The following is a 20,533-nucleotide window of genomic DNA, read 5'->3' as shown; positions in this document are numbered from 1 at the left end:
GGAGAAAATATTTGCGAACTACTCATCTGATAGTGGATTAATAACTAGAGCGTATAAGGAGTTCAAACAACTCTATAGGAAAAAAATCTCATAATCCAACTAAAAATGGGCAAAAGATTTGAACAGACATTTCTCACAAGAAGATATACAAATGGCAAACAGGCATATGAAAAGATGCTCAACATCACTGTTCATCAGAGAAACACCAATCAAAACTATAATGAGATATCATCTCACCCCAGTTAAAATGGCTTTTATCCAAAAAACAGGCTTAACAAATGCTGATGAGGATGTAGAGAAAAGGATACCCTCGTACACTGTTGGTGGGAATGTAAATTAGCACAATCTTTAGGCAGAATAGTTTGGAGGTTCCTCAAAACACCGAAAATAGAGCTAACTTACAATCCAGCAATCCCACTCGTAGTATACACCCCAAAGAAAGGAAATCAGTATGTTGAAGAGACATCTGCACTTCTATGTTTACTGCAGCACGATTCACAATAGCCAAGATTTGGAAGCAACCTACGTGTCCATTAGCAGACAAATGGATAAAGAAAATGTGGTACATATACACAACAAAGTACTATTCAACCATAAAAAAGAATAAGATTTTGTCATTTGCAACAACATGGATGAAACTGGAGGTCATTATGTTAAGTGAAATAAGCCAGGCACAGACAGAGATATTTCACATGTTCTCACACATGGGAGCTAAAAGTTAAAACAATTGAACTCATGGAGATAGAGAGTAGAAGAATGGTTACCAGAGGCTGTGAAGGGTAGTAGGTGGGGTCAGATGCGGGGGCAGGGTTGGGAAAATGGGGAGGGTTAGTGGGTACACATAATAGAAAGAATGGAAAAGACCTGGTATTTGCTAGCACAATAGGGATACTGCAGTCAAAAATAATTTAAATGTATATTTAAAAATAACTAAAAGGGTATAATTGGATTATAACACAAAGGATAAATGCTTGAGGTGATAGATAATCCATTTACTCTGCTGTGATTATTATGTATTGCAAGCTTGTTTCAAAATATCTCATGCAACCCATAAATATATACACCTATTATGTATCCACAAAAATTGAAACTTGAAATTAAAAAAAATAAGGAGTGGTGTCTTACAGTGACCCAGGGTGGTTCATGAACTACTTCTGCTTACTCTTCTATCTTTGTGCCTTGATTATAGTACCCTGAATATGACATGCTTTTTCCCTCTTCCTTGATAAAGCTACTGCCTTTTAAGTAGTCTATATTTTGTGTATGAGCTCAAGCCATATTGATTCAAGTGTCTACCCAACAGTGCTTTTTGGTTTGTCCTCTTTTAGCCTATTGGTATATATGACAGTCTGTTGGACAGAGTGCTAGACTGGGAATCATGCCTAAGACAAGAGTTATAGTTGTAGCCATTTTCCCTTACTTTATATAAATGATGAAAATTAAGTGAAATAATAAATGCAATGGGTACTTGCGAACAAATCTCTTACTGCATTGAATGAATGGATAATGAAATGTAAGAATGATAAAGACATATTGTACTAGTTGTTCCTATATTAGGAAATTATAGTGAACACTGAAACTTGTTATATTAGTTGAATAACATGGAACAGCATAAAAAAATATTGATCTGACAATAGCGAGTAGGTAATTTAAATTGGGGAGAGACACAGGCAATCGAGTAATTAGAATATCATGGATATTCACAGTTACAGGATGTTAAATGCCCAGAAGCAGAAAAGTAATAACATGAGGGCAGAGAAGAGATTTTTTTAAGGAAAAATTGACATAAAATGGCAACTGTTTATAAATTATGATACCAAAGAGTGTGAACCACATGGAAGCAATGCAACTTAGCAGAATTTTCAGCTGCCCCAGTGATCTGCCTCATAAACAGCCATAGGGTTATTGGTATGACGATAAAACAATGTGTGTTTTTTATAAATTGTTGATATGAAGTATAATAATATAAGTATCTATAATGCATCTCTATAATAAGACTAGAATAATTTTCTGGTTTTGCTTTGTTTTTCGTTGATCATTACAAATTTGAAAGATTTTGGTTATGTTCATTACAATAAATGAAATAAAAGTGAAACTGTCATGAAGCTGTCCAGAGGACAGTGACACAATCATGTAGGGAACATGTCATAGGGAACGGGGGAAGCTTGATTTGCAGACAGAAATTCTCTAGAGTCCTTAGACCTACTCACAATTACCTGGACCAAGTACCACTTTGAATGTCAAAAGTCCTTGAGCCAACCTTTCCAGTCTCAATGTCATATTATGGTTGGAACCCTGAGCAGTCACTCAAATAAATGTTTAATTTTTTTCATATTTAAAAGCATAATAATACTAAGGCTTTCCCTGAAGTAATACTGTAAATGTTAAATAGAGTGACCCATTTAGCTGGGTGCTTGATATTTCATAAACTTTCAATAATGTATGTTATTACTATCATTCTCATTACCATCATCATTATCATTGCTGTTGTTGTTGAGGTTGTTGTCTATATTATAATTAAAAGATAAAACTAGGGGCTGAGAGTGGTGGCTCAAACTGGTAATCCCAACACTTTGGGAGGCTGAGGCAGGCAGATCACTGAATGTCAGGAGTTTGAGACCAGCCTAGCCAATATGGTGAAACCCTGTCTCTACTAAAAATTTAAAAATTAGCCAGGCATGGTGGCACACGCCTGTAATCTCAGCTACTCAGGAGGCTGAGGCAAAAGAATTTCTTGAACTTGGGAGGCAGAGGCTGCAGTGAGCCAAGGTCGAATCACTGCACTCCAGCCTAGGTGACAGAGCTAGACTCCATCTCAATAATAATAATAAATAAAACTAGGGATACTTTAAACCTCAAAAGTCTTTTGATTTTATTCTTTGCATTTCTTTACATAGGCTCATTGGAATATAAGTTCGATGGAAGCAGACCGGAGGAATATTTTGGAGATGTGTTACATAAAAGAGCATCACTAAATTTTCATAAATCTCAACAATAAATCCAGTAAGTTAGATATCTAATCAAACCAAAGACCTATCTTGATGTAACAACATAACATTGATTCTATTCATTAACATGCTGTCTGATGCAGAATTTTCTTCACGGCAAGTTTGACATCTTTATTCCTCAGGCTGTAGATCGGGGGTTCAGCATGGGCACAATAGTAGTATAAAACACAGATGACACTTTCCCCTGGTCCATGGAGCTGACAGATGATGGCTGCAGGTACATGAATGCTGCAGATCCAAAGAAAACAGCAACAGCCAAGATGTGGGAGCTGCAAGTGCTGAAGGCTTTGGACCTGCCCTCAGTGGAGCGAATGCGGAGGATGCTGGCAATGATAAAGATGTAAGAAGCAAGGATGGTTAAGGCAGGCATCAGGATGTTAAATGCACTCAAGACCAGAACCAGTAATTCATTGATGTAGGTGCTGGAGCAGGAGAGCCCCAAGAGAGGGAAAAGATCACAAAAATAATGGTTAATCACATTAGTCTTGCACAAAAAGTGTCTCAACATAAAACTGGTATGAATTGTAGATCCAAGGATGCCTAAAATGTAAACTCCCACTGTGAGCCAGAAGCAGTGGTGATAGGACACGATGACATTGTACAGCAAGGGGCTGCAGATGGCAACATAGTGGTCATATGCCATTGCAGCCAATATGTGACACTCTGCAATAGCAAAAATACTGAATAAATAGAGCTTAGTCATGCATTCAGGGTAGATGATGTTCTTCTCTGTCGCAAAGTTCACCAGCATCTTAGGGGTAATGACAGTGGAATGGCAGAGATCAATGAAGGACAGACTGCTGAGGAAACCGTACATGGGGGTGTGCAGGTGAGAACTGAGCCCAATCAGTGTGATCATGCCCAAGTTGCCCACCACTGTGACCACATAGATTCCTAAGAACAGGAGGAAGAGGCGCAGCTGGAGCTCTGGCTGTTCTGAGAGCCCAGCCAGAATGAACTCAGTCACTGAGGAATGGTTTCCAGGGTCCATGATCTTGTCAACAGTCTCTAAGTTTTAAAAAGAGAAATTGAATGTGTTTGTGTGTGAGAGAGAAATTATTTGTAAATCATTGCATATTATCAGAGGAGAAACAGAATGCAGTGGTCGCCTGAGCCTCTCTTGCTACTGTTTAATAGACAATAGTCTGGTTGACCAGAGGAGGAACTGCAGACATCAAAAACATTAAAATTTAGTTCATACCCTTTTAAGAGAAAATATCAATTTTTGACCTCAATGAGAAAGCAAGCTACTAATGTTATTTCAGAGGATTCTTTTCTTTCCTACCATATTCTCTAGGATATAAATATGTCATGCACATCAAATAGCATAGCCATGAGATTTTCATTTTACTCAGATTAGGAAAGAGAACCAAATGCTCCTTATAATGTATCAATATAGAAGTCCTGGCCGGGCGCAGTGGCTCATGCCTGTAATCCCAGGACTTTGGGAGGCTGAGGTGGGAGGATCACTTGTTTGAGACAAGCCTGGGCAACAAAGCAAGACCTCATATCTATCTATCTATCTATCTATCTATCTATCTATCTATCTATCTATCTATCTATATAAAAATAGAAGGCATGAGTTTATAAAATTAGTTATATTAGTCTGAGTTACTTTTATTATGAGAATTTCAACTAAAAATAGCTGAAGAACTGGGTAATGACCTGTCTCATTCTGCCTGAAATTTCAGCTCTTTATTTCTCAACTTTCTTCACCCAGACCTGCTATTCTGCAAGGCAAAAACATAACTGCGTGGCTGATAGCATCCTTATACCTCAGGAGCTTTTCCAACAGTGAGGGAATTGCCTCTCTTGTTCTAATTTGAATAATCCCAAGGGAGTAATACAATGGTCTCAATGCAGGTCACCTATTATCCCATTCTGGCCAGGGGAGCAGAAAACTATGACTGGTCTACATTAAGTGTACTTCGTGGCTGAATTGGAGAAGATCAGAAAAGTACTCATATTCTCCAAAACCGAGAAGGCTTTCTGAAAACAAAGATTAGATATCTTCTATACTGATCACTTTTTATAATCATATATTTTGCCTGTGCTCACTATAAAATTTAAAGATAATGGCTATGTGGATTAGTAGAGCACATGCAAAATACAATTCACAATCTTAGTCTAAATATAAAACTAGTCAACAGTGTGATGTGGATTTTCAAAAAAGGCTAATACATATTTACTTTTGCAAAGAAAATTAGTAGATTCTAGATGAAAGAAATTTATGGTCTTATGTAACACTCCAGCAATAGCTGGATTAGTGTTTTCAGTTTAGGGTTTAATATTTTATGTGGAATATAGAAAAACTGGACAATATCAGAAACATGATCTAAAAATATTGTCATTTGAATAACAACTGACATAACTGAGGTTTTAGCTAGCACAATATAAATATATGTGGCACATGGCATTTATATCCAAATGTTCAAAATATCTAAGAGGTATAGGGCTCCTTGTATATGTCTCTAAGAGAGAAAAAATAAAAACTAAGTGCTTCAAATGATGGAGAGAAATATTTGGTTTCACAACAAAAAAGAACATTCCAAAAGTCAAACACACCTTAATTTACTTATAGCCAGAAATGTCAGAGTCAGCCTGTATAACCATTTAGCAGACATTATTCAAGCACACAGCATGAGATGGGTGCTTGAATTCAATCAGCTTTAATATATCTTCTGGTTCCAATATTTCATGATTTAAAATTCTAATGGGCTATGATATTAGATTAGGCAGTCTGGGCTAAAATATCATCTCAACCCCATACATGCTGTGTGATCTTGAGAAAATTACTTCTCGTCTTCAGGCCTCTAAAAAGTAGAAATGTTAATATCATTCTCATGTAAAAATCAAAAGACGCATAGTTCCCGTCTGTTGGTAAGAACTTAATAAATGTCAGTGTTATTTTAACTGTAATCTATTGAGCCTTCTCTGAAATATCTTTTATTTGCTCAAATTTTTATTCCAATAATGATGGCTGAAGGTTTTTTCCCTCCCTCAGCATATCTTGTTTTTGCTCCTTCCTACATGGATACACATATTAACACAGAGATTCAGAATTATTTTTTTACTGAACAGTAACCTCTTTAAATCGTCACTATTTTTCATTTCCTCATAGGAAGCTCAAATCAATATCTCTTATTCAAAGATTGTTATCATCTGGCAACCAAAATAAAAGTTTTCTTCTTTTATGTCCCAACAAGTACTATATGATTTGGCTATTACATGATTTGGCCATTTGGTACTCTCTCAGTTTTAACTCGTGATGTCCCTTTAATTTTTCTCTTTGTCTATCACCTCTAGCCTATGACATCCTATTTAATAGTTAAGGCTCTTTAGTTAAGGGCTTTAATAGTGCAAACTCTACTTAATAAGGCCATTTAATAGTGCAAACTCTACTTAATAAGGCCATTTTCTATGTCCATACATACATTTCTTATGTTTACATGTAACACTAATTTCATTCTATGTTATTATTATTTATTTATTTGCTTTTCTTCTGTACTAGACTATAAATTCAATATAGTGCTTGGCGTAGTGCCTTGCATATAGCAACTCAATACATATATGTTCAATAAAATTGCTCAAAGAAGCTTAGAGATACGTAAACATGGATTCAAAATAACTGAATAAAAACCCTCTTACTGCCTGAATTGAAATGAGTAAACACAGAAGTGTTTGTCATAAATGTATACTGCAGAGAACAAGTAGATGACAAGGGAACCACTGCTCATCAAGGCATGTGAATGTGAGAATAAGGACAGGGAGAGACAGATGAATAGCTGTGTGCATCTCTCTTTGCACTGCAAAAGAAGCTGGAACAGGAGACTCCAAGATTTTAAAGTCAAAGACTGGGACTCAGACATACCCATCCTTTCTGCCAGGGTTCAGGGTTGTACATTTTTATTCTCCATTGCTCTGGAGGGAAAAATGAATCTGATGGTACGAGGAGGTCACAGCCCAAAAGTCTCCTTGGCAATTATTTTGAGTCATTCATCCTGATCTCTGACAAAGCTGATGCCTAAAGCCATCTGGCACTCTGCAAAGGGTGGCTGATGTGAGGATTTTATATGCTGGGTAAGAGTCTGATAGGGAACAAACAATGATAATGATCTCCCTCTAGATTCTATTCCCACAAATGTCAGCTCTTGGGAAAAGAAACAATTAGAATTTCCCTTTCCCCCTCTTGGTTCTCAAGTGTTTCCCTATTGCCATATGTTGTGATTCATTGTTCTTGTAATATTACAGATTGGAAATGAGGATGTGAGAGACTTTGTTGGAGCTCTAGTGAGTTTCATCTCTTTAGTGAGACAATGAAAAGTTCAAAATTTCAGCCAATTTTTAAAACATACATTAAAGGAATTGTCTAAAGTGATTTGTCACAAGGGGAAAATAGAAAATCAGAAATAACAACAAATGTTTCTAAAATTTGAAAGTTTTCATTTTCATTTACCTCTACTAATGATATTTTGATATCATGATGTATTCATAAAACAGTAATGCTTGAAATGTTTTAACTTGGGGGCTGCTTCCTTTCAGATCAATGAAGAAGAAAATGCTTTCATTCAGCCCCCAAGTTAAAATATGATAGATACTGCCAAGACCCTGAGGAGTTCCTAGTAAGCCTAACAAGGAGAGTTGATGACTTTTTTCATCAAAAAATAAGAATGATATTGAGGAACAATAAAGACATGTGTGTTACAGAAGTTATTTTTGTACTTATATAAAACTAAATAATTTTGGAAGTAAAATTATATTTCATGTTTTGTTAAATGTTATATTGATGGCAAAAGTAGGCCATCCAGAACCGCTGCTACCATGGTGCCAGCTGCAGTGGGGAGGCCAGCGGTTGTGGCAGGAGAGGCTGCAGGGGCAGCAATAACGGTGGTGGGACCCCCATCCCCCATGCCTCCAAGGCAGGCAACTGAGCCACCCCCACCTTTGCATGACCAGGTAAGACCCACCCCTGGGCCTAGAGACTCTGTGGCTCCTGACCCTGGCCCCATGTCACCACTCTTGCCTGCCACTGCTGTGGGGAGGGGCTGGGGAGGAGGCAGACAGTCTCTGGACCCCGCCCCTGGGAGCCACCTGTAGCCTGTCATGGTGGGGACCACCACGAAAGGGCTGGGCCGAGTTGCCTGGTGGGGGAGCAGCACGGTTGGGCATGGAGGCCTGGCAGAGATGGCCCTGAGGCAGAGCTGGGCCCAGCATGGTGCTGTGGTTGGAGATGGAGTGTGGAGGATGGGCCAGAGGTAACGTCTGCTTTGGGGACCTGGCCAGTGGCATGGCCCCATGCCCACCTTGCTGATGGTGCCAGGTTCCTGTGCCCTGAGAAAAGGCTCTGCACTGGGGGCTGAGTCCCAGGGGTCTGCCCTGCATCTGGACAACCACCAAGCCTGACACTCCTGACCTCTAGTCCCAGGACCTGAAATCGGCTCCTAGAGGTGCCCCTGAGGCAGAGTCACAAGCTGACCAAGTGGGAGCCCTGGGACACCCCTGATCACCAGGGCCATGGGAAGAACTTATGTTGATGTCACTCCTGCCCTGGATGCCAGCCCAGGCCCAGCAAGGACTTGGAGCCCCTGCCCCAGGCTTAAAGGAGGCGTGGCTGGGGCTGCACGCTCCAGGGCCAAGGATAAGCAGGAGTCCGGCCCCTTCCAAGCTGGCAGAGTGGGAACTCCCTGGGTGCAGCTGCAGCCATCCTGCCATGCCTGCTGTGGCTGCAGGCCCAGGCATCTCTGCAGACTTGGGGGCCTGGGAAGGCTCCCCTGGCCCTCAGTGGGATGAGGGTGCCTGCTCCCTCTGCCTGGCTTCTCTCTGCTGTTGGTGCCAGCTCTGAGTCAGGACCAAGCCCGGGCATTGTTGTAGCCCAGCCGGGGGTGCACATGCTCAGGCAGGCTCCTGGGCAGAAGGTGGCAGTCCTTGGTGAAGCCCTACCTCCAAGCTGGAGAGGGCCTGAAGCTTGGGGATGGGGTCAACAGTCCCACAGACCAGAGGGGGAACTTATGGTGCTTTTCCCTACGGCCACTCATGGACTAATCAGTACACGCTTTCTCCCCTCTGAGGCCCATAAAAATCCCAGAGTCGGCCAAACTGGAGCAGAGGATGGAGAGACAAAGGGAGATGACGGGATGACCAGCTGCAGAGAGGAGCTGCCCACCCCAGAGTTTCCTGTCTGCCGAGAACCAAGGAGATGATAGGACGACCAGCTGCAGGGAGAAGCTACCCTCTCTGCTAAGAGCTGGGCACTTGACGGGATGACCTGCCTAGCAGAGAGAAGATACCCTCTCTGCTGAGAGCTGAAGAGATGACTGGGTGACCACCTGCAGAGAGGAACTACCCTCTCTGCTGAGAGCTTGACACTCATTGGGAAACCCTGCTATGGAGAGGAGCTGCCCATTGCAGGTCTCCTCTGAGCTGTTCTATTCTGCGATAAAGCTCTGTGTCTTGCTTACCTTCCACTTGTCTGCGCGCCTTATTCTTTCTGGTCTCAGGACGAGAACCTGGGACCCACTGAATGGCAAGGCTAAAAGAGCTGCAACAGAAACAGGGCTGAAACATGCCCCTTGCTCACCATGTCGTGGGTGAACAGGAGAGAAGAGCTGCGGCCCTTTGGGGATCCCAGACCTTGGAGCTCCCCGAGACAGCACTGTGACTTCTTTGGGCCCCTGCAGTTCCTGGTATCTCCAAGCTTTTAGGTGCCACCACATTCCCCAGTGCCAGCTGAGGAAGCTGCTTGCAGTGCACTTAGTCCAGCTGCAGCCTTGCAGAGAGTGTCAGCACCTGGAGCTGCCCATCCCACAACAGCAGCTGGTGTGTCTGACTGTATGCAGTGGCCAGACCCCATGCTCACTCACACACCCCTCACTATTCCACGCCTGACGCACAGTCTCCCTTGGAGGTGTGAGACCCAGGCCGGTAGTGGGAGCCTTGCCATAAATATATGTCAAAATACACAAAATGTATTTAGCAGTATTTATTGCTGTCAATCTCTTCCACTAAGTATTATCTCCTTATGGGTAGAAACTGTTTTATTACCCATCATATGCCTCCATATTCCCTAATATATTTCTACATGCTTAGTAAGAATTAGTGATTGAATTTGGTATTCAAAATGGTTGCAATTATTTATTTTGGAGATCACACTTTGAGAAGTGTTTACCTATACACTTAGTAGAAAAACCCAGGTACACAGGTATTGAGAATATCATGGGGACTGACAAGATATATTTATTCCTTAAAGTAAGGTAAATAAGTCTTGCCTTAAAAAGTGCCATATTCCATACATATAAAGTATAATCACACACGGAGACTTATGAATTTTTTTTAAATGTTTAGAAGCGATACGTGTTACTCTGGGCGGATGAACTCTGTGGCATCCCATAAATGCTCCCAACATGTAACTGATCCTATGAATTCAGCCTTACCCTTGGCATCTTTCTTCCAAATAACAAAGTAGTAGCAGCCATCTCATTACTTGCGGACATACCTTACTGTCTCTAGATTGTTTCCTTATCAAACCTTTTCCAGAAATTAAAAGTTTTTGCTAAAGCAAAATACCCCCCTTCATAGGAAACTTCTTTTTTCAAGGAGCTTATTTAAGGCAGCTTTCACAGGAAACTTCTTTTTTCAAGGAACTTAATTAAGGCAACTTTGACATCTTTATTCCTCAGGCTGTAGATCAGGGGGTTCAGCATGGGCACAACAGTAGCATAAAACACAGAAGACACTCCCCTGGTCCATGGAGCTGACAGATGATGGCTGCAGGTACATGAATGCTGCAGACCCAAAGAAAACAGAAACAGCCGAGATGTGGGAGCTGCAAGTGCTGAAGGTTTTGGACCTGCCCTCAGTGGAGTGAATGCAGAGGATGCTGGCAACGATGAAGATGTAAGAGCTAAGGATGGTGAGGCTGGGGAAAAGGATATTAAATGCACTGAAGCACAAACTACTATTTCATTGATAGAAATACTGGAGCGGGAGAGCTCCAGTAGTGGGAAAAGATCACAGAAGTAATGGTTGATTACATCAGCCTTACAGAAAAGCACTCTTAGCATGCAGACTGTGTGAGCACGTAGCACCAATAAAGCCCATAAAATACACCTCAACTACCATCCAGGAGCAGACCTGATAAGACATGGCGACATGGTAAAGCAGTGGGTTACATATGGCAATGTAGCGGTCATAAGCCATTGCAGCCAACATGTGACATTCAGATATGACAAGAACAAGGAAGAAGTAGAGCTGAGTCATGCATGCTGGGTAGGAGATAATATTCCTCTCTGACACAAAATTCACCAGCATTTTTGGGGTAATGACAGAGGACTGGCAGAGATCAATGAAGGACAGACTGCTGAGGAAATGGTACATGGGGGTGTGCAGGTGAGAACTGAACCCTATTAGAGTGATCATGCTCAGGTTGCCCACCACTGTGACCACATAGATTCCCAGGAAGAGGAGGAAAAGAGGCAGCTGGAGCTCTGGTTTGTCTGTTAGCCCAGCGAGATTAAAATCAGTCACTGTGGAATGATTTCCTTTTACCATTTTCTCTGGAAATTTTATGTAGAAAGAGAAGAAGAAAATTTGAGTTAGGTATTCATTATCCCACTAACACGATAAAATGTGAAACAAAATTCAAGTTTTTCAACTAGGTAGTTGCAGTTCTCTGCCTGTTCCTCATGTTAGCAGTAAAAGACCCCAGGATCCCTGAAATATGGGATACACAGATGCATCTCAGAACTTTCTCTATTTGTGTTCTATGCTATGAGAGTGGCTATTGGTACTGCTCAATCCCTGAAAATCCAAAGAACTGTACTGATAACTTTGATTGAATATTCTAAGGACTTCCCATGCCTTGTTGGTAATCCTCTTGACTCTTTCAGCAGAGCAAATGCTAATGTATCTATTTTACTATTAGGTAACTGAGGATGATAGCGGTTGGATATTTGCCCAAAATTAGGCATGTAATAAGTAAATAATCAAGGAGATAAAACCTGTTTCACCTTCTATTATTTTAGCTACTCATGACTTCCTACTTTTTTACCTCTTTTTTCATGTCAGTGAAGCCTCACTTACAACAATTAATGTGAAAGAAAAAATTCACATAAAGTGCTAACGATGATGTATCAGCACTGATCTAGACTAGATTCCCCTTAAGTGAGTACTTGGACTACTGGCACTGCTTCAAAAACATAGAAATTATGGCTCTAAAAAGTAACCGAATGGTTAGTACAAACTATTTGTACTTGACATCCAAGAAGGATTTGAGTTTCCTAGTGAGGAGAATTCAGAGTAAGAAATAATAAATACGAAATTAATTCATTCCAGAAACACTGACGGGGTGCCCAGCATGTGCTAAGTACTCTGGCTTGACCTGATGTAGTCCATGGCCCTCTGGGCCTGTAAGAGGACCTGGACTGCAGAATGGCAATCTTGCATGATGCTTGGACTATAGTAACAGTGTGCACTTTGTCTTGGTATATTTTGCACTCACCTTCAAACCAGAGTTTTTAACAGCACTTCCTCAGAGGCAAGAGAGACCAAAGCAGGAAAAACTATGGATATCTCTCTAGCTTCAGGACAAGAGTTTGGAAGAAAGCTAATTAAGGTCTGAGCACAGGACACTGTGATGACAGTTCTATGTTCAAAAGAAAGAGATCTGAAAGACAGCATAAGAGGTTTTTGAGGTATCAGCAAACAAAGGTATGAATATTTAGGTAAGGATGAAAGGTGGCCGGGTACTGTGGCTCATGCCTGTAAGCACTTTGGGAGGCCGAGGAGGGCGGATAACGAGGTCAGGAGATCGAGACCATCCTGGCCAACATGGTGAAATCCCGTCTCTTGTAAAAATACAAAAATTATCTGGGTATGGTGGCACATGCCTGTAATCCCAGCTATTCGGGAGGCTAAGGCAGGAGAATTGCTTCAACCAGGGAGTCGGAGGTTGCAGTGAGCCGGGATTGCGCCACTGCACTCCAGCCTGGTGAGAGAGTGAGACTTTGTCTCAAAAAAAAAAAAGCGATATTTCTATTTATTTCATGTTTACCACATGCTTAGAACTGTTCAGGCACTTTCATGAATGTTAAATGATTTCTTTCCCCCACAGCACTATGGGGTACAAGAATATTATTCCCATTCTATAGATGCAAAAGCTACAATTCAGAGACGTTTATAATGTTTTTCAGGGTGACTCTGTGGCTTTTCAATATAGATGTGAAGGATGATTTTCTAGCAGTGCAGATGAAAAATTCGACTTAGCCGTGAGAAATAAAAGAAATAACACATCAGCTAGTATTTATATCTTCCGGAAATGCCGTCTTTCTGAAACCAAACCATGTACAAACACATACTAGATTCAAAGAACATAAGCACTGGAGAAAAATTATAAAGGTTATACTTGGCACTTACTGAGTAATTTTAATTAGACCAGAGTCCATATTTGTACTTATTACTTACACGTGCATAGATTGTTCAATAAGTGGTGTATGAATAAAGGGACTCAACTGGGTTCACAGCATGAAATAAGTAAAACCAAGAGCCTTTGTCTTTCCCAAATTGCCAGCTGCATGTAAACTCCTTTTAAGTGCATGGTGCCTTCCTATCACTAAAATGTCTGCTGTGGTTTCTATACTTACACTGTAGGTCATGGCTGAGAACAGGTAAACATAAAGTCAAAATCTAATATTCTTTGTAGTACTTTGCCTCACAGTACCAAGATGTTTTCAGTGTAATACTAATGATTAATAGTTAAATGCTCTCAAGTTTTGTTACTGGCAGTTTTCACAGGCTTACTACTTGGTTATTACTTAAATTAGAGTCATGTAAGAATGTGATAACATTGTGAAATTTTTTAATGGAATAGGAAATGGTTTTCTGCCACTTTCTTGTCAGCACTTTTTGTCTACAGCAGTAGAGTTCACTCATAATGGTGAAGTCCTCCTGGAGTAAGGTCTTACTTGTAATTTTAAAGTAATTTTTGGTTATCACAGTTTCAAACGTATGTATAGAATAGTGATAATTGGGGAGGGCAGAGCAAGATGGCAGAATAGAAAGCTCCACCCATCATCCCCCCAACAAGGACAGCAATTTAACAACTATCCGCACAGAAAAACCACCTTCATAAGAACCAAAAATCAGGTGAACACGCATAGCACCAGGTTTTAACTGCATATCACTGAAAGAGGCACTGAAGAGAGAAATAAACAGTCTTGAATCATGGACACCACTCCTCCCCCACCCCAGCAGCTGCAGCCTGGTCATGAGAGCATCTCTGGGCACTGAGGGAAGAAGAACGCAGCAATTGTGAAGCATTGAACTCAGTGCTGTCCTGTTAGAGCAGAAAGGAAAGACGGACCAAACTCAGCTGAGGTCTGCCCATAGAGGGAGCATTTAAACCAGCCCTAGCCAGAGGGGAACCTCTGATCCCAGCAGTCGGAACTTGAGCTCCAGCAAACCTTGCCACTGCAGGCTACAGTGCTCTGCGTCTCCAGGCACACTTGAAGGCTGTAAGAACTACAACTCTTAGGCAACACCCAGTGCTAAACTAGGCCCAGAGACAGTGGAACAGGGGGACGCATGACATACTGAGACACCAGCCAGGGCAGCCAAGAGAGTGCTGGCATCACCCCTCCCCTAACCTCAGGTTGCACAGCTAGTGGCTCCAAAAGAGACCCCTTCCTTCCACCTGAGGAGAGGAAATGGAAGAGTGGGGAGGACTCTGTCTTGCATCTTGGATGTCACCTCAGCCACAGCAAGAGAGGGCACCCGTCAGAGAGGGGAAGCCTCTGTTCTAGGCCATAGCTCCCAGACGACATTTCTAGACACACACTGGGCCAGAAGGAAACCCATTGCATTAAAGGAAAGGACCCAGTCCTGGCAGCATTCATCACCTGCTAACTGAAGAGCCCTTGGGCCCTGAGTAACCAGCAGTGATACCCAGGTACTATATGGAGGGCCTTGAGCAGACATATACTTTAAAATGTTAAGATGTTTAAAATGTTCCTTGTGTGTCTTATCAGAGAAAAAAAATAAGTTTAAAAAGTAGACATAGTTAAGGAAGACTGAAATCACAGTATAGTTGGAGATTGTCGGAAAATACCCAGCAGGTTTAAGTGAGGCAGCCAGTAATTTGCTACCTGACACCTCCTTTCTTCTGACTCCCCAGTGTGCCATCTCCTGCAAAGGCCAATCATCCCCAACTCTGAGTCAATTCTATACTTCATTAGAAAAGTTCATGGAAATCTAGAGTACAAGTTTGTCAACTCCTGAACAACCCAAACTATTGCTGATTTTGCAAACCCAGAAATGATCGTTTCCCAGTTATCTTTTATAAAATCCCAGTTATTTATTTTAATATATCTCCCGATTTTACCTGTATTAAGAGAGCTCAGTTTCCATATCCTTCCATATTTCTGACTCTTTACGTTGGCCAGTTGACTATTTTTTTCTGTGTTCCTTGACTCTCACAAGTCTGTTCAACCAACTACTAGACACCATCATAGAAGCTCCATGACCTCGTGTCCAATCTTTGTAACTTTGACAGCAGCTATGGGGCTCTGATTGATTGCATGTGAACAGTTTCCACTGAAGTCTGACTCTGATACATGCTCTTAATGCCTACTGCTTCCTGTTCTGCCCTGTTAACAACACCTCTGTGTTTGAATGCCCATGATCATTACTTGTGGAGAACTTCCAAACAACCTGGTCTGCATCAGTAGCCTTAGCCTATCTGTATCTGAGCCATCTTAGAGATGAAGCAAAATACCAAAACAGTTTAAAGGGAAGAAAGAATATTTTTGTTTTTAAACCATTTTACTGAAGTAGAATTGATACATAACCACATATTTAAATGTGTATAATTCGATGAGTTTGGACATATGTAAACATCCTTGATGCCATCACCACAATCGAGGTAACTGACATATTCATTACTTCCCCAAGTTTTCTTGTGTCCATTTATGTTGTTTGTTTTTGTAGTAAGAATACTTAAGATGAGATGTACCCTGTTAACAAATTTTGAAGTTCATTGTGTTAACTATACACACTATGTTGTATGGCAGATCTTTAGAACATATTCATCTAGCATAACTGAAAATTTATACTCAGTGAACAACTCCCTGTTTCTCCCTCCTCTTAGCTCCTGGAAACCGTTATTGGATTCTCTGCTTCTATGAGTTTGACTATTATAGATACCTCATATAAATGGAGATATGCAGCATTTGTCCTGCTGTGATGGGTTTATTTCACTTAGCAGACCACAACAACTAGAAATCAATAACAGAAAATGAAAATTTCCCAAATTCTTGGAAAATAAACAACATGCATCTACATAATTTATAGGTTAAAGAAGTTTTAAGACAAACAAAAACATATTTTAAACTAAATGAAAACTAAAATACAACTTACAAAAATTTGTGGAATGTAGTAGTGCTTAAAGGGAAATTTAGAAGATTAAAAAATAAATTAGATAAGAAAGATCTAAAATTAATAAACTATGCTTATACCTTAGAATCCACAGAAGAGGCAAGTAAATATTTTTTAAAAGCATAGAAAAATAATAACAATTTAGAGCAGAATTTTAAAAACCGAAAATAGGAAAACAAAAAAACCCAACAAAATCAAAATTACTTACTTTTAAAGGTGAATAAAATTGATAAATCTCTAGCCAGGACAACCAAGAACAAAAGAGGTTAAAACTAAGACAATAAAAATAAAATATGAACTTTAGCTAATAATAAGGTTTCAACATTGGTTCATTGGTTGTGACAAATATTCCATTGTAATATTAACTTGATACATTTAAACTGGGTACAAGGAAAAATTGGGTGCAAGGTATATGGGAAATCTCTATAATATTTTTGCAACTTTTCTATACATTTAAAATTATTCTAAAATGAGAAGTTAATTTAATACAAAAACTTCTTTCTCCGCCCCCAACAACAACAAAAAACAACCCTAGAAAATTTTGTGCATTTTGTTTGCCTTCACATCTTTTAGATCTCTCCTCATGTTTCAGACTCTAATTTTTCTTTTAATTGAACTACAGTTTCATGGCTTCCATCTCTTGATTTCAATTTTTTGCATCTGAACAGTGTCTAAAAGTCACTACTACTTTCTAGGCCCTCAAGCATGATAGAGAGCTAACAAATCAATAACCTCGTCTTGGGGGATGAGGCTAATAGAAGTTTTTTACTCACAGAATGATTCTCATGCTTTTTCTGTGGCCACTATTTTATTAGAATCATCTTACTAATTGTAATCCAAGACATTTGTTTCCTATATATGTAAAAAAATTTAGAAAAAAATCAACGTGACGGTAGAGAAACGAGAAAAGTTCCCTTGTCCCCCTCGAAGGGCGTGCGATAGGATGTGGCTTGCTTCTTCAGTGCCCCGCTGCTCAAACCTCTAGGGGAGCATACAGACGGGCAGGCTGTGGGGCTCCAACCCACGGCAGTGTCTAGGGGTGAATGTTTACAGCTCCTGAAGCCCCAGTGGGCGTGTGTTACAGGGCGTTCTTTTCGTTTTGCCGTCTATAGGCGGCTTGTGTTAACCAGCTCAATTAGACCCTCTACCTTGTCTTAAGGGCAGAGGGATTTCTGTATCCCAGGTTCTTGCCTTGATGTACCCGAAGAATCTGATCACACCTGGGCTTGGAGAATGAGTGCAAGGTTTTATTGAGTGGAAGTAGCTCTCAGCAGAAGGGGGAGCCAGAAGGGGATGGAGTGGGAAGCTTTTCCCCTGGAGTCAGGCCGCTCAGTGGCCTGGGCTTTCCTCCAACTGCCCCCGCCCAACTGTGTCATTCTGCTTCTGCCGGTCGGTGGCCTGCTGGCATGCTGGTGCCTGTCGGTGTGCACCTCTCGACGTCCAGCCGCCTGTGTGTCTGCCTGGTACGGTCTCGGTGATTTTTTTTTTTTTTTCTAGACGGAGTTTCACTCTGTCGCCAGGCTGGAGTGAAGTGGCAGAATCTCTATTCACTGCAGTCTCCACCTCCCCAGTTTAAGCGATTCCCTTGCCTCAGCCTCCCCACTAGCTGGGACTACAGGCGCCCGCCACCTCGCCCGGCTAATTTTTTGTATTTTAGTAGAGATGGGGTTTCACCATGTTGGCCAGAATGGTCTCGATCCCCTGACCTCCTAATCCGCCAGCCTTGGCCTCCCGAAGAGCTGGGATTAAGGCATGAGCCACCGCGCCCAGGCCAGGTCTTGGGGATTTTTATAGGCACAGTATGGGGGGGTGGCAGGCCAGGGTGATCTTGGGAAATGCAACATTTTGGCAGGAAAACAAGATCTCTGGTAGATCTGTGGTTACATGTTTTTTGCATGCACACGCGTGCGTGTGTGCTCGCATGCACCCCAAAACAAAGACAAAGGAAACTTTTGGAGGTGATTGTTATGTTTATTACCTTGATTATGGTGATGGAATCATATGTGTACACATGTCCAAACTTATTCAAATTGTATGGATAACATATGTGCAGTTTTTGTATATCAATTATACCTCAATAAAGCTAAAAACAGAACAAAAAAGAGTAAGTTTCATACCTAAATTATTCCACACGGCTTTCAAAATATAATGTAATTTCATCCAGATCAAAGTCTTACCTACCTAATGTCACCAACTTCATCTCTTACTCTTATTCAGGAAAAATATTCTCCTCAGAACAGTCTCAATGTCTCTCAAACACACTGCTCCATTCCATATCCTGCTTATAATCATTCTACTCCACCTATTTAGAAGTACCATTTCTATTTGCCATTGATAGTAACCTCCTCCACACAGCCATCCCTGATTTCTAAAGCACATAATGGATGCTTGCATGACGTCATTCAAATTCTGACTCACGTGCACACTGTGTTGCATTGTTTACTCTTTTCTAAAAGGTTTTAGTGTAGTCTTGTAATTGACCTCCATAAGGACATGGACCATGACTTACAAATTCCTGTATCTTTTCAACATAAATCTCATTTTAGTTGCTTAATAGAAATTATTTGACTGAAGATTATATAATTCCTCTAAGTAGAGAGGTGAAAATGAAATAAAAAATAATTTAATTTTATACCAAGGATTCTCCCTGTTCATATTGTGTATATTTCAATGAACAAATCTAATACTTTTCAGAGTCCTTATTCGTACTGATATGGAAGGAAAGTGCTGGGAAGGAAAGGGCATGATCCCTTTAAATGATATGGAAGGGGGAAGGGACGTGGGATGGGAAGGGGAAGGGGGTGGTCCCTGGCTAGGGCTCTACTCCTGGGCCTGTGCCCACGGACCTGGGTGAGGACAGACATTTTTGTTTTGAGAAAAAGAGAGACCACCTTCATGTAACTTTTATTACAGTGTATAATTGTTCTATTTTATTATTAGCTGTTGATTTCTTGCTATATCTAATTTTGAAATTAACTTTTATCATAGATATGTGTGTAGAGAAAAAAAACATAAAATATATAGGGTTTGGTACTATTCATGGTTTTGAGATTGGGTATTTCCCTTGACCCCTTCATGAGACTCATGAAACGGTGACTCGTTTGCTCAACTGCCACCATCAATCCCTTACCGGAGGGAGCACACAAGCCAATGGGTACAGGAACTGAAGTGAATGAATGCTGGAATAGGCTGGTCACTCCTCTCTGGCAGAAGCAGGCTGTGTGTGGGCCCTGTGGCAGCGTCCAAGTGTGTTACAATGCTCTTTTAGCTCTGCTGTCTGGGAGGGGGTGTCAACAAACACCAGATCCCTAGAGGGCATGTGTTACAATCAGTGCTTTTAGCATTTGTCATTCACAGATGGCTAAGTGCTAACCAGCTCAGTGGAGGGTCAGGGTGACAGCCTTTTACACCCTGCCCTCTTGGTACCTGAGTTCTTGTCCAGCATCCAGGAAGAATCAGGTCACACGAATGAATTGAAGGGTGGTGTATGTGGAAAATTTTATAGAGTAGTGAAGGTGGCTCTTAGAGGGAAGGGGAGCTGGAAGGGGGATGGAGTGGGAAGATAATCTTCCCCTGGAGTCCCGCCTGGGGACAGTCAATCTCTTCTCTGAAGTCCCACCATCAAGCCTTCCCTCCAAAGTCAAGCTGCTTTTCTCCAATGTCCAGCTGCTTCTTCTCTTCTCTCCTTCTCTGCCACTATGCTGTGCTTCTCTGCTAGAGGAGCTTGGGATTTTTATGGGTACAGGGTGTGGGGCAGAGCAGGACAGGGTGGTTTTGGAAAAAGCAACATTCCGGCAGGAAAATTGGGATGTGAAGTTCTCATTTAGGGCCATGGGTCCAGGCTTAAGGGTGGAACCCTCGCCAGAGACTCCACCCTTTCAACCCAGTATTCCCTGCCTCCTGTCTGTATCTGTTTTAGGTACCCACTGAGGGTCTTGGAATGTATTCCCCGAGGATCAGGGCAGATTACTATAGCTTGTAGAAGTATCTGCATTCCCAGGTTCATTGCAGAATTATTCACAGTAGCCAAGATACAGAAACAACCTAAGTGTTCATTGACAGACGGAGTTCCCTCCATTTACAGCAACATGGGTGAACCT

General features: G+C 41.3%; 1 protein-coding gene and 1 pseudogene across 1 annotated transcript; both read right to left on the bottom strand.

Annotated features, from left to right (window-relative positions):
* Positions 1-3,126: 3,126 nt before the first annotated feature.
* LOC100995765 (putative olfactory receptor 8G3) lies at positions 3,127-3,999 on the bottom strand. Its single transcript, XM_008973361.6, has one exon. It carries the CDS (start codon positions 3,997-3,999, stop codon positions 3,127-3,129), a length of 873 nt encoding a protein of 290 aa, XP_008971609.5.
* A 6,622-nt stretch (positions 4,000-10,621) lies between these two features.
* LOC100976256 (olfactory receptor 8G50-like) lies at positions 10,622-11,555 on the bottom strand (annotated as a pseudogene).
* Positions 11,556-20,533: the final 8,978 nt, after the last annotated feature.

This window comes from Pan paniscus, chromosome 9 (genome assembly GCF_029289425.2).
Source record: "Pan paniscus chromosome 9, NHGRI_mPanPan1-v2.0_pri, whole genome shotgun sequence".
NCBI classification, from domain to species: domain Eukaryota; kingdom Metazoa; phylum Chordata; class Mammalia; order Primates; family Hominidae; genus Pan; species Pan paniscus.
This window is presented reverse-complemented; position numbering and strand designations above follow the sequence as displayed.